At 42.9% G+C, this 14,855-nt stretch overlaps 1 protein-coding gene across 1 annotated transcript; it reads left to right on the forward strand.

The window, feature by feature from the left end:
- The first annotated feature begins 6,276 nt into the window (after positions 1-6,276).
- On the forward strand, positions 6,277-10,979 carry FGF20 (fibroblast growth factor 20). The gene is given in 6 exon segments (XM_068171237.1): positions 6,277-6,302; positions 6,304-6,367; positions 6,369-6,463; positions 6,465-6,793; positions 9,074-9,177; positions 9,887-10,979. Coding segments are annotated over 6 exon segments (864 nt in total). The 3' UTR covers positions 10,133-10,979.
- Positions 10,980-14,855: the final 3,876 nt, after the last annotated feature.

The raw sequence follows: 14,855 nt of genomic DNA on the forward strand, positions 1-14,855 counted from the left end.
CCCTACCGACTGGCCGACGAAGCCCCCGGGGTGCCGGCAGAAGCCTCGCGAGAAGCGGGGAAGGGGTGGGGAAGCGAGAGGCCCCCTCCAGTCCCCGCCCCGCGCCACCTGCTCTGCCGCGCTGTCCCCGCAGGCCTGCCCGCGGTGGCGGCTTCGCAGCCCGCAGGGCGGTGCACCCCGTCCTTCTGCAGCCACCGGCGGGGCTGGAGGCACCGCTGCCACCGTGGCTGTGGCAGGTGGTGCTTCCGCGGGGGTGCCCGATGGGCCGCTGCGGGGTACGTCCGGCTCTCGGGAAAGGCAGCGGTAGGCAGCGAGACGTTTTCTGTCCGCCACGGGCCGCAGGCAAGACAGTGGAGATACGAGGCGGTTAGACCAGATGTGGTGAACAGGCACGGACCTGCGTTTTAAGCCAAAGTGCATGGAAAGGGGGATGCGTGGAAACTGCCGTGGCTAGGGAGAGAGCCCGTGCGTGGGCCCCTTTGCAGTCTGGTTCACAGATCCGTCGTGTGCCATGTGTGCTCAGTAACGTGCTCCAGAGCCTAACCCTGGGGTTTTGTGGCTTTGCTCTCGAGTTCTCCTGCAGGACCCGTCAGTACACCTTTGCAGCAATCTGGGAACGCTAGCTTTGGAGAAGGAAGAGCTTCAAAGCCTCCCTCGTTTGCCTTGTAACCCTGAAGGCTGGAGGTGGCCACAGTATCTCCTGCATTTTTATCCTCTTGGTGTTAGGAGGCTTTCTCATCAGTGAAACACAGACACTTGCCAGTCAGCAGCCTCTCCTGTTACAAATATTACTGGCTGCAGGCAACCTTCTTAGCATAACCGAGCACCAGTTAAAGACCAATTGCTGAGTGTTTGGTTTGTTGGTGGGTTTTTTTCCCCTGTGTGGTACTGATTAGCCTTAAGCCTTGTGAGGCCTTGTTCAAGTTAGGGCATTGTCCATGGTACCACCTGCATTGCCATCTACCTTACCTTGAAAGTCACAGAACACCTGATAGCATTTTTTGCAGTAGGCAAGTGCAGCTTCAAGTCTTTCACTTCTTTATATAAATATGTTCTTCCCAAGTTTCAACTGGTTTTACTTCTTTTCCCCCCATAAATCTTTGATAGCTTTGTATATTACTATGATTACAGAAAATACACAAACTATAATTCATTATTGTTCAGTTAGGTAGGCTTAAGATGCACATTTTCAGTTTCTAAGAAACAGTGATTATGTCACTGAATATATGATCATATGATAATATATTCAGTGAATATATTTTTCATATATATATATTACATATAACTGTGGCCATGTTCATCAATCAACAGCCTGACAGATCATACAACTACACATGGCCAAGGTAGAATTACCTCAGGGCTGTATCTGGAAAAGCAGGTCTCCGGGGTGAGTAACTGCATTTCTTTCAATAGTTTTAGATACCATCAGCCAGTTCATCCCCTATGTAATTCCCTTGACTTCATTATTCCCTGCTGTAAAAAACCCTAACATTTTCAGGGGGTGATTTTGGAGGTAATATGCCTCCTGCTTTATTGATGTTGTATGTATGTTTCCCAATTGAAAGGCTTGTCACCAATTCTGAGCTACATCTCTGTACTAAATGATAAAAGACTGATACTTAGGTGACAAGGCAGTAATAGTTACAAATGCTTGGCATGACTGAAACTCAAGTATCTCTCCTGCAGTTATGTGACTAAGAATCCAGTCTGTAGAACGTCACTCTTGGATCTTTTCAGTTCTTGCTGCCTCATTAGGAGACATCATTCACCAATACAATTGCCTTTAACAGCTAGTCTAGTTTTTTCCATTTGATTGGAAAATAAACCACTTCTGGTCAATGTAGTGTCCCAAAGTAAACTGTTTTGCTGGATGACTCATCAGTCATCTAAACTGTGGACATGAACCATGAGTTACCTCCCTGCTCACATTGTTTCCCTGAAACTGCTTAGCCACATTTTAATGGCTTTTCAATAACACCTTTAGGCTAATCTCTTGTCACTTCAAAAAGTCCAATACACATCTGTAACTACTTACACCTGGTCAGTCAGAACTTCCCTAGTGAGGTGTTTGCTCAGGAACAAGAGTACAATTTATTTGTGCAGCAAGTCAAAAATCGTGAGCTGTCTACACATCTTATGTATGAGGGCTGAGAAACCATGTAATTTAAATAGATCAAAGTGGTTTTATCCAATGATCCACTTACAGAACTAGTAAAAAAAGCTCCCAGATGAGGCATTTGAATGTGGAAAAGATTAATTCTCAGTGGAAGTAACTGGCTGTAAATGTGCTCTGACTACCTAGCTTCTCTGTATCCATTCTACTTATGTAGGAGTTATTCGCGTGCATCTGCATAAACATGTGGATAACAAAATCACAAGTCTTAAAAAGCCCTATGAATTTCTGTCTTATTTAAAAAAAATAATAAAGGAGGTGCAAGGAATGTAGAACTTCCTTGCCAGAGGAAAATATTTTTACATGTGCATGTATGTATGCATATATGTGTACCTGTAACTGTATCAGTTCAGAAGAAAAAGTTATTGAATGCTTTTAAAGTCTGCATGTGTTCCATTTAAAAGGCTTTAGTTCGTCAGCTTGCAACATGATTTGTACACAGAGCCTTGAAAATTGTTTTCCTCCCTTCTTCCTAGTAAATCCTGCATGAAAATACATCTTACTTCACTCAGACTTCCTGAGTGCTCTGAAGGGCTCTCACTGTAACTTCTGCATGTTCTGCCCATCTTGTCGAAGGCAGCCAACCATGGTTTTTTGGTCCAAAGCTAGGAAAAACCAGTTGCATAGCATGACACATAGGTAGCTCCAGCTGGACATAACTCCTCAGTTACTCTTGTTTCATCCTGTGTTTGCTTTCTACATCTATTTGTGAACCTTCATTCTCCTAGCCAATATCTTAGTAGATCATTAAAATTTTATGGCTGGCGCAGCACTGTTTTAAAGGTGCAATGAATAAAGGTGCAACGAGTAAAGGTGCAATAAATTGCAGGGCATAAAATTTTACAGCTAACAGGGTTTTTTTAACCAACCTGATATATAAATAAATAAATAAACACACATGCCCATGGCAGGGGGGTTGGAACTGGATGATCCGTGTGGTCCCTTCCAACCCTGAATGAAACTATGAAACTATGAAACACTTCCTTTCAGGCTGAAGAGAACCTATTTCTCCCACCAAGAAGCAAACACCAAAATCACTTGCTTTTAATTTTCCTTTCTTTTTGCTGCTCAACCCCAAACCAATCGCTCGTAGACAGACTGAAGGAGTTGGGGCTGTTCAGTCTGGAGAAGAGAAGGCTCCGAGGTGACCTAATTGTGGCCTTCCAGTATCTGAAGGGGGCCTACAGGAAGGCTGGGGAAGGACTTCTCAGGATCTCAGGTAGTGATAGGACTAGGGGGAATGGAATGAAGCTGGAGGTGGGGAGATTCGGGCTAGATGTGGGGAGGAGGTTCTTCCCCATGAGAGTGGTGGAACCCTGGAATGGGTTGTCCAGGGAGGTGGTTGAGGCCCCATCCCTGGAGGTGTTTAAGCCCAGGCTGGCTGAGGCTCTGGCCAGCCTGATCTAGTGTGGGGTGTCCCTGCCCATGGCAGGGGGTTGGAACTAGATGATCCTTGTGGTCCCTTCCAACCCTGAATGAGACTATGATGCTATGATACACACACATATATATGTATGTGTTTATATACATGTATAGATATATATATCAAAGATTTCTGTCTGTTGCTTTCTCCATTGCCTTGGTAGCCACCAAGTTTTTTCCTATGACAACAAGCTCTTCTGAGGAAATACACAGTAATTATATTGTCTATAGAAGCCCTAACTAATTGCTCTGGCAATAAAGACTTGACCACATATGTATTTGTTCAACAACACTGAAAGTGCAGTCTCTAGGAAGTATATGTCGAGTTGATTAGATTGTACTGTATACTTTAAGTTGAATTATGTACTCTCTTCAAAATTATTTAACTTCCCATGGTATAGTCTCAGAAGGTGCAAAAAAAAATAATCTTTAGTGTTATCTTTTCCTGTCACATGACTAGTGCAAACACCAAAAATACTCTTATCTTTTTGTTTCTTTTCTGGTACTTTATAAAACAGCATAACCGGTTTAGCGCCCAGACATTAAAGCCTCCACTCGGAAAAGATCCGTGTTACATATTCCACTCTACTTTAAATGTGTCCATTATACAACAGGAAAGATTTAGTCATAAGGGTCTTCCAGTCTGTGATGGCTGAAGTTTGTTGGTTTGTTTTAAAAAAGAAAAAACCTTCTCTGCTGGGGACAGTGGTGCCATCCAACCAGAAGAACCCTCTACTGTTTGTAGGACTTGGAGAGTACTGCTTGGACCTGGTAACATTATCTGTACTGGAGTATGTGTAGGCTTAGAGGAATATACCTCTTAATTTAGCTGTATCATCCTAGTGCGTGTCCTGCAACTTAGCAGCTGTGAAGAAGTTCGATTTTGACCTGCCAATCGTGTCAATAAAAGCACTTGATGCGTGTTTCAAATGCTTAAAGTATATTTGAGTAACCGGTGTGCAGGCTACTTGAGAAATAGGTGCTATATAGATTATTCGACTTTGATCTATTTCTTTGATTTAGCATTGCAATTAAGTAGATTTGGTTCAAAGAGAAAGCTCATTGGTTGATGTTTTACACTGATGTGATAATGTTTACACAGATGTGCTTTGAAATTTCGATTATGGTGGATTTTTGGGTCCCACCACATGACAAGCTGCTGTTATCTGAAAGGTAAAATAATATAACATCTATCTGTAACTGCCTTCAGAGCAGGTCTGCCTGCGCTCTCTTCTGAGGTGATTTATCTGATCATTGTATTTAGCGTTAGTTTTTTCAGTTTTAAATCCCTCCACAGTAAATCACTTGCTTTAAAGCAGCCTTTTTATAATTCAGGTGCACACAGGGGCAGTACTTAGGACTGCAGTGATGAAAAGGTGTAGCATTACCTGCTTTAAAGCACCTGCCAATTAATTAGCCCTATACTCTCCGCAGCAAATAAAGCTAAGCAGGCAAATCCATTTGATCTCTCAGCTTTAGACTCTGCCTGAAAAGACCATGAAGCAAGGCAGGAGAACTAATCTTTCGTGATTCTCTGCAACGTTTTTGTTTAAATGAAACCTTAAACTGCCAAGCAATTCTCTCAAACTTTTGAAAGAATTAACTATGAGACCTTTGCATTTTGTACCATATTTTAACGTAGGCAAGGAACTGCACTGCTTATCTTGAACGCAAAGCTGTAGTTTGAGCCCTAAAATATACTGGACATTACAGAAGACGTAGCAAAGAAGGCAAACCCCAAGCTTTTAGTCTTAATATACCATTGTTTTACCATTGCTAATAATGAACACGTGTTCCACCAAGACATTTTCATGCGTGAACCGTTCTACTTTGGGGATGAATTGAAAATAAAAAAGCATGTGCTCATCTGGAGCAGGACAGCAAAGTCCTAAACAGATGCTAGACATTAAAAAGACAACACAGGTCTTTCAGTAGGTGATATCAACACTAAGTTGCGACAGTCAGACTTTGGTTACAGGTCCATTGCAAAACCCCTGAGAAGATCGATTAGATGAGTCATATGAGTAATCTATCAATATTTCATTCCTTCTTCTCTGCAAGTTTTGCAAATATTTATCCCAAACCAGGGGCCTGCCCATTTATGTTTTTAAGACCTTGTGTCAATACCCAAACGCTATAGATCAGTTTCGTGTCACATTAATGATAAATGAAATGTGAGGGAGAATTTGCAGAGGGGAAAACACCTCCCTGACTATGCCAATTTCTTTAGAAATTCCCCTCCTTGTAGCTGAAGCGATAAAAGGGAAGGGTAATGCATGTAGGTTTTATGAGCGCTTTAGAAACAGGGAGTAAAACTGTCAGATCTTTGGGTTTTTTCTTTCATGTGTGTCTGGGCAGGTTTAACCCTCAGGTAACGCCCTTGCTCCTTCTTCCCTCCTGCCTCTCCTTGCACCTGTCCACGTAATGCTTCGGCAGCTCCCGCCCGGGCCCCGCTGCCCGCCCCCCGCTGCCCGCTCTGCTCCGCACAGGGGCTGCCCCCGCCCCCGCTGCCCCCTCCGCGCCTCTGCGCGCCCGCGGGTGACCGACTGCGCGCGGATGGGCGCGGGAGGCGCGGCGGGAGCTCGCTCCCCGCCGTCACCGCGGATCAGAGGAGGGTGCGGAGAGGGGGAACCGGTTTACAATTTCAAACGCAGCCTCCCCGCAGAGGGCTTCATTAGCATATGTCAGGGGGACCGCCGTATATATATATACACATGCGGGGCGTATGAACACCACCTCGCCGCCTGGCTCGCACCGGTACGGCTCGGCTCGACTCAGCACGGCTCGGCTCTGCCCTGCCGGCTCCCCATGCTTGGGGTCCCGCCGTGCACCCCCACATGCCCTCCGGGAAAGGCCGGCAGCCGCTCTCCCGCGCCCTAGCCCACTCGCCCCGTGCCCCCATGGCTCCGCTGTCCGAAGTGGGGGGCTTCCTGGGCGGCCTGGACGGCCTGGGGCAGCCCGTGGGCACTCACTTCCTGCTGCCACCCGCCGGGGAGCGCCCGGCGCTGCTCGGGGACCGACGGGCACCGGCGGAGCGGGCGGCCCGCGGCGGTGCGGCAGCGGCAGCGGCGGCGGCGGACCTGGCGCACTTGCAGGGCATCCTACGAAGGCGGCAGCTGTATTGCCGCACCGGCTTCCACCTGCAGATCCTGCCCGACGGCAGCGTGCGCGGCACTCGCCAGGATCACAGCCTCTTCGGTAGGCGCCTGCGGCACGGCCCCGGCCGGCATACACGCGTGTGCTCTCACGTGTATGCATCAAGTGTGCGTGTGTTTGGGTGCGTCTGTGTATGTCAGTGCATGCATGTGTACATGGCCGTGAGCTGCAGTACTCATGGGAGGGATGTGTGATGGCAGTGGTGCTGGGGCAGGTGGATGAGCCCTCACTATTGGCTTCATCCTTCGGCGTGAACCCATGGGGGCTGCACCACGGCTAGGTATTGAGAGAGGTCTGTGCATGCTATGTAGGGCAGGAGATAGGCATGTATGTATGCCCGGCTGAGCCTGGGCTGGGTGTGTATAAACACATGCATACGCCTGCAGGTCTAGTGGGAAAGGTCAAAAGTTAGACTGATACTTTCTGTATGCATTACTTCTGTCGGACCTTCTTGAGTTATTATGGAATATTCTAGATCATAGACTTGGGCATGCATTAGACTGCTGTGTTTTGCATGGCAGAAAGTTGAAGCAGAAGGGCCTAAAATACCCTTTTGCTTAAATACTTAAAATGCTTCCCAGTCAACTTTTTCTGTCAATAAACTAAAAGGAGGTGAAGAGAACCCCAAAATGTAAATGTTTCCTGTGATCTAAGAGTAGATCCTAAAGAGTAGCTAAAGGACTGGACATCTGAACAAACCTGCCATTGTCAACTACAAGGAAGGTTTTGTGTGTATTGATTTAGCAGTCGTAAAAAGGTGATTAAAGAGCTTCCTATCATCCTCCCCACAGTCAAAACAATCTGCTGGAATGGCCCTTAATTGCTTTTATAACACATGGATGTTTTCAGAAGTAAAAGCGAAGTAGTCAAACAGATAGTTCTTCTCAGAAGGAAGATTTCCTACAGCATGTAAACATGAAATAAATCTTCGCTTTAAAGGGGGGGAAAATAGTTAGCTCCAGATCAAACATTTACTGGGCTTTTTAGAAATGTGCTTCCTTTATTCTGCCGCTATGCTCGGCAGGTTTGTCTGATGTGGTTGCTTTGTGGGTTGGATCACCTGCTTATTACAGTTCTGAAAAAGGATGGCTTTGAAAATGATACTAGAAAGACAAAATACCTCCATCTCTTTTATGGGACTTTTATGCTTTAGGAACTGGGAAACTAGGATGATTTACATGCAATAGAGTTTCTATGCTTACTCTTTGTAAAGGATTTATTTTCTCTGCTGCTTGGTAGCATAAGTAAGAAAGCTGCCAAAGCTCAATTAAAATTAAAAACATTTTATAATGTGGTGTAGTCCAGACAATCCATCTGTCTGAGAGTGAAAAATGGACTTGAAAACAGCACCAGAGGCTAACCGGACATACAGCAAATTGACAGAAAGTAATCAAAATCAGATGCACTATTTAAAAATCACGTATCTTAAATTCAGATGTTATTTGAATGTCTCGTGGGTTTGCTGCTGCACAGCAAAATCTTAGGTATGATCCTTGAACAACTTCTGTTTGAGGCTTTGTTTACATTGTTAACAACTTCCAAAAAGCCAGTTCACACGTTCCCTTTCTTTCATGTTTTATATGTACTGTAATCTGTGCATATCAGTTGCTTAAGTATGTTGGCATACCCTTGCCAGGTTCAGGCTTCAAATAGTGCTTCATCTCTCAAATACTTTATATTATTAATATGCCTTGCATATTTTTGTTAAATTAATATAAATAATGCTATCATCCAAGCACTAGCAAATCAGCAGCATATTTCATGCACATAAAAAGCCTGCACTGAAGACAGCAAGTTGTTTCAAGAGGCGCGGACCCATATGCTAGCTAAATGCTTTTTTATCCTTTCTTTCCTCTGGGTAGATTCTATTATATAAAATTCCCATCTGCACTTTGATTTCCATTCAAATGATCTAATAATGAATGTGTTTCTTTAAGATAATGCTATAGAGTAAGTAAAGTATATCTTCAGGTAATTCAAACCTATCTTCCAGTGTTTGAGTAGGCAGCTTGGCAAATAGTGCATAATCATTATAGATACCAACTGCATGGTACTGAAGGCTTCAGCCTCAGCACTGAATAAAATCCTTTCATATTCAACGTTCTGTAAAGTTTCTGAAATGGTGTAGGGCTCTTGCTTGTAGATGAGACTTCTCAGACTGCTTTTCTGTAAGTGTTGTATACATCTCTACACAGCATTTGAAATTTCAGAGGAACAAAGGCACGTTTGTTATGATATTTTCCACTTATCAGCCGTATTTTGGATGCTACGTATTGCATGCTTACAAATCGAATTAAAGTAGTGTCTTCTTTTGTTTTCCAGGTATCCTTGAATTTATCAGTGTGGCAGTGGGACTGGTCAGTATTAGAGGCGTGGACAGTGGCCTTTACCTCGGAATGAATGAGAAGGGAGAGCTCTATGGCTCTGTAAGTACCACTTTCATGTCAGCTCATACACGATGTCTTGATTCACTTAGCAGTATACAAACCTCCTCAGGCAGTTTAATGTATTTGTTGTGTACAGTATAGCTTTGGATACTAAAGATTTGATGGGGAAAATTTCCCTGTCCTAGATGAAGATAAATAAAACAAAGAAACAGTCCTCTTAAATGATGACAAAACCAGCTAAATTAAGCCAGCTGTTCAAGCAACATTTAAGTTGCCTGCTATTCTATTTTCATTTTATCAACCCTGCAAGTGTGGCATAGTGCATACTTTATGATCAAAAACATTGAATGCAACTGGGAAAAGGTTAAAAGGATAATTATGGAACAAGCAAACAACAATTAATATAGTACCATGAAATACTTAGTATACAGCCTAATGCTTCTTTACCAATCAGCAGGTGATACTTCCAGGCACTGGCTTTTTAACATGAATCTTTCTTTCAAATTCTGGGAAAAAGAGGACAATGCCATAGGTCACAGTTAAGGAGTCACAGTTATTTTCTAAAGAATAAAGATTAAAATGGGCTTCCAAACTCAGTGTCCAGTCCACATGCCCTGCTTGGGTTTGGTTTGACAGTTAACAATCAAAGCCTAACACACTGTGTTTATTTTTATGGTATCTTTTTCATGTGTGCTTGGATATCTAGTGGCAGTTTGACTTATTTTTCTTCACTGTTTCTTTCCTGCAGGAGAAACTAACTGCTGAATGCATCTTCAGGGAACAGTTTGAGGAAAACTGGTATAACACTTACTCATCCAATGTCTACAAACACGGAGATTCAGGGCGGCGGTATTTTGTAGCACTTAACAAAGATGGTACTCCCAGAGATGGGGCAAGGTCCAAAAGACACCAGAAATTTACACATTTCTTGCCCCGGCCTGTGGATCCTGAAAGAGTTCCAGAACTGTACAAAGATGTGTTAGGATACAGCTGAGGAAGGAGGCAACTGGGGATAAAAACCCCATACTGGAGCCATTGCCCCTGCTTTCATAGCAGTGCCAGCATGAGGAACCTGCCGAGGTCTCGGATGCTGGATTGGAAGAAGCTACTTTGTGATAGGCAAACCTCTGTTTTCTAACTTTTGGATTTAGGAGACAAAGCCTTTAAAAGCTAAGAGTGGAGCAGCCTCATTCAGACTTGCTGAACTGCTTGGCAGCCAGTAACCAGAGGGAAGTTGGAGTGTGACTTTTTCAAAAGTGACAAACTCTTGGCAGTGTTGTCTGGATTACCTGTGGTCTATAAACTAGCAAAGACCTACCTGCATTGTGTGGATGAGGCAACAGCTGGAAGAAACAGAATGAATTGGACTGTGAATTGGTAATAAATCCTGAGAACTGTATATGAAGTTTTAGCGGCTCGACTGTAGTGGTGGACCTTAGATGTCAATGCATCATAGCCAGAGCTGGAACTTTCCTTCAGGATGGACTTATTTATACATCTCCAGATAGCATATATTTATTTTATATATTTATTTATTAAAGAGTTTATTTTTTACTGGGATATGAAGAGAATACAAGCCCCTAACCCCGACGAGAAACCATTTACGGTGCCAATATTTACTCTGAGTAGTGTCACGATACAGAAATGACATTACACTGCAATGCATTCAAACCTGAACCCTCCTATTTCATTGTTTGTCAGTTACAGATAAGGTTATATTTTATACACATACCATTTCTTTGTGACTATCCTTATTGGAAAGGATGTTATTGTTTGGTTGGGTTTTTTTTACCTATGAGCGTGCCTTACAGATCTGTATTGAACTCCAGTGCACATTTTGAAAGGGAATTAAACAATATTTGACTTTATTTGGTTTCCTGTCATTTTTAGATTGAGAGGCTCCTAGCACACTACATGTAATAGTTCAAACCTGCAACATCTGGGAAGAGTGTACTGCAGTTACCCTGAAAGAAAAAGTAGTGTTGGCTCTTGAAATATGAATTCAAACTGCAACATGCTTGATAGGGTTTGGGGTTTTTTTTTGGTTGGGTGGGTTTTTTTCCAGATGGTTCATACTATGTTAGCCAGCACAAAAATTAGTATTCTCTGTATTACTAAAAAGAATTCATGTAGAATTCTCATCACTATGTGAGCTGCTTTAATTATATTGCCTATCGATATGTTTAATGGGAAACAGTACCAGGGTATGAAGTTTGTGGTATCAGTGAATGAAAAGCTTCTGTGAGTGAAGGTTGTTTCTCCACTGAGTGTGGAGGAGCCTAAGGAGGCTGCTTTCTTCTCTGAATTTCTCCTTTAGGGAATAATCTCAGAATAAGTTTTTGTGTGAAGACTGTCAGGACAAAGATGAGCTGTGTCTCTGTGCTGGTTGCAGTTATTCAATGGACAGATCACACTAATTTGCACTAATTTAGTTCAAGACTATCAATTATGAAGCACAAACTCATCTGCCTGTTGAGGAAGTCTCTGTTCTCTGTAGGAACACTAAGGGTTAATGGCAGTCCCTATATGATTTAGGTCTAAACCTGCTGAAGCTTGCTATCAGATGATTGCCACCTCCAGGTGAACGGTGGGTCCATGAAAGGGACTGAGGAAGGCAGGCCAGGAGAGGGCAGCAATATTTATGCTGTACCAGAGGTGGTCTCACGTTTCAGGTGCCAACACTTCTGGTGGGCTGCAGCTCAAGATGACTGAATTTATTTCAGCCTTCTGGAAGCGTGTATTGTTAAAGTACTGCACTTACACAGAATCTAAATACTGTCAAAAAGCATTTTCCAATATTTTAACACACTTTCTGGAACCATCACTGTACCAGAACTTCTTCCAATCTATAGTGAGAAGTGGATGCACATAAATTACTAATGGACTGTGGGCAAAATCATTTTGCTTTCTGCTAAATAGAAATTGAGTGCAGATACAGAAAAAGCTGTTTCAGCATTTTGTGGCTAGTGATATGTATATTACTATTACTGTGGCTGAAGGCTTCATTAAATTTTGCTGAAAAACAGGCAGTGGAAGATCTGCAGTGTGATGAATTGAGCTGAGTAAAAATAGTACTGTAACAGACTTCAACTTTCCATAAAATAATAATAAGTTGTTCTACACAGAGAGAGTGATTGCCCATTGGAATGGGCTGCCCGGGGAGGTGGTGGAGTCACCATCATTGGAGGTGTTCAGGAAGAGACTTGATGGGGTGCTTGGTGCCATGGTTTAGTTGATTAGGTGGGTTGGATTGGTTGATAGGTTGGATGTGATGATCTTGAAGGTCTCTTCCAACCTGGTCCATTCCATTCCATTCCATTCCATTCCATTCCATTCCATTCCATTCCATTCCATTCCATTCCATTCCATTCCATTCCATTCCTATGGGTGACACTGTATCCTGTTAGTGATAGAGATCAGTAATTGAAGATGAAAGTATGTGCTTTCAATAGAAAAAGCCTCCCCTGCATTTTAAAAGGTGTTTTATGCCATATAAGTTTTGTGGTAATAACCAAAACAAAACAGTGGCTGCTTTCAGGGCCTATTAGGCTGGATGTTAGGAAGAAGTTGTATACAGAGAGAGTGATTGCCCATTGGAATGGGCTGCCCAGGGAGGTGGTGGAGTCACCATCATTGGAGGTATTCAGGAGGAGACTTGATGAGGACCTTGGTTCCATGGTTTAGTTGTTTAGGTGGGTTGGATTGGTTGATAGGTTGGATGCGATGATCTTGAAGGTCTCTTCCAACCTGTTCTGTTCTGTTCTGTTTTGTTCTGTTCTATTCTATTCTATTCTATTCTATTCTATTCTATTCTATTCTATTCTATTCTATTCTATTCTATTCTATTCTCCCTATGTTTCTGGTAAGCACACTCATGTTCAAATCATTACAATAAAAGAATTATCTTTCTTTTGATTAGCAGCTTACAGTTAATGCAACTACCTCAAATGTACTTTGAAGATGGCAAGAGTTGCAATCATCCTTATTATTATAATGAATCTTTATTTCATAGATACAATATAGTCCAGATCAGTAACTGAGGATAGCTTTAAGATATGAAATCACCTGAAACTTCTGAGTCCAAAGACCCTAGCCAACATACAGATGAAGAAGGGTGTTATACCCTTGTCATCTTCTTGCCCCATTCCCATTTTAGTTATATGCCAAGAATCCTTGAACGAAACATAATGGAGCAGGTAGGGTGGTGATGAATGACTTTCCAAAACTTCATGAGCATCGAAAAGCTGTGGCAGCCTTCTGTTCTTAATTCTGGTGTGTTGATATTGAAGAAAGAGACATGGTGTCTTCTCATTTCTTTTTGCTTGAAGAAATTATTTACTCTTTGTTACATGCTTCCCATCATGATCTTCAGATGCAGTTCCAAAGTGGCAGAAGCAACACCTCAAAGTAGCTATTTTCATATGACATTAAACTAACAGCTTTAGTTGCCATTGATTGAGGGGATTTTGTGTGTGTGTTTTTCACTCAGAAAGATCCACTGGGTAGAGAAAGAGAGGTTGGTTCTGTTTAACCAGTAGAATTAATCATTTCACTTACTACTCATTTAATCCAAAAGCTGTGAGTTGCATTAATGTCATGAAGAGGGTAATCTGAAGGAGGTGACGCTGTTCAAGGTTCAGAGGAAATCTTTGAAGGAAGAGAAAATGTCACATTTTGAAATAAATCCCTGCATCTCTGACTGCCCTATTTCTGCCTTTTTCTTTCTTTCTTTTTTTTTTAATCCAGGAAAGAGAACCATTCAAGGTGGTTATGCAGTTTGTACAGCAGAGGCAGCTCCGCTTTCTGCTTCTCACTGATTCTCCTAGTAGCAGTAAAATTTGACCCTTTGGTCTCAGATTGCTGGAAACTGAGTGCTCCATGCCAGTTCTGTATTTCTTCACATACTTGAGTTTCTGATGCTCCCTTCTCCAAGCTATGTCAGTAAGTATACTAGCCATACAGGAGATTTCCTAAAATCCAGGAATAAACTTCCCTTCTGGGCATATTTGAAGTGAAATTGTTACTTATATTAATCTTCATTCTTTTGGAATTTAGGAAGAAGTTTTTCAGTATGAGGGTGGCAAGATTCTGGAATAGGTTGGCCAGAGAGGCTGTGGATGCCTCCTCCCTGGGGCTGTTGAAGGCCAGGTTGGATGAGGCTTTGAGCAGCTGAATCTGGTTGAGAGGCATCCCTGCCCATGGCAGGGAGGTTGGAGTGGGTGATGTCTAAGGTGCCTTCCAGTCTAAACCATTCTATGATACTATGGTCATAATGTAGAAGGCAGGATTCTCAAGACTTCCAGCTGTACTATTTACAGGATATGAGAGAACTCAAGCGCCTTTGCAAATGGGTATTTTTTATTAGAAGAGATGATATAATCAGGAAACTGTGGACAGCTAGTCTAAAAGGCACAGAGTGCTTCAACTGATCTGAACCATTTGTGCTTACATGGAGCAGTTTGGTCCCGTCAATATATTTCTGTTTTCTGTCGTAAACTTACTGATGTCAGTTTTTGTGCTCAGCTGTGATAGCCTGCTGCACTGAATATAGAATACAGAATTAACCAGGTTGGAAAAGACTTCAAGATCATCAAGTCCAACCTATCACCCAACACCATCTAAACAACAATAAGCAATAAGGTCTCTCTTGAACCTCCCCTTCTCCAGGCTAAGCAACCCCAGCTCCCTCAGCCTCTCCTCACAGGGGTTGTGCTCCA

Source organism: Melanerpes formicivorus, unplaced genomic scaffold (genome assembly GCF_026170545.1).
Source record: "Melanerpes formicivorus ecotype bairdi unplaced genomic scaffold, bMelFor1.0.p_v2 SCAF_4, whole genome shotgun sequence".
NCBI classification, from domain to species: domain Eukaryota; kingdom Metazoa; phylum Chordata; class Aves; order Piciformes; family Picidae; genus Melanerpes; species Melanerpes formicivorus.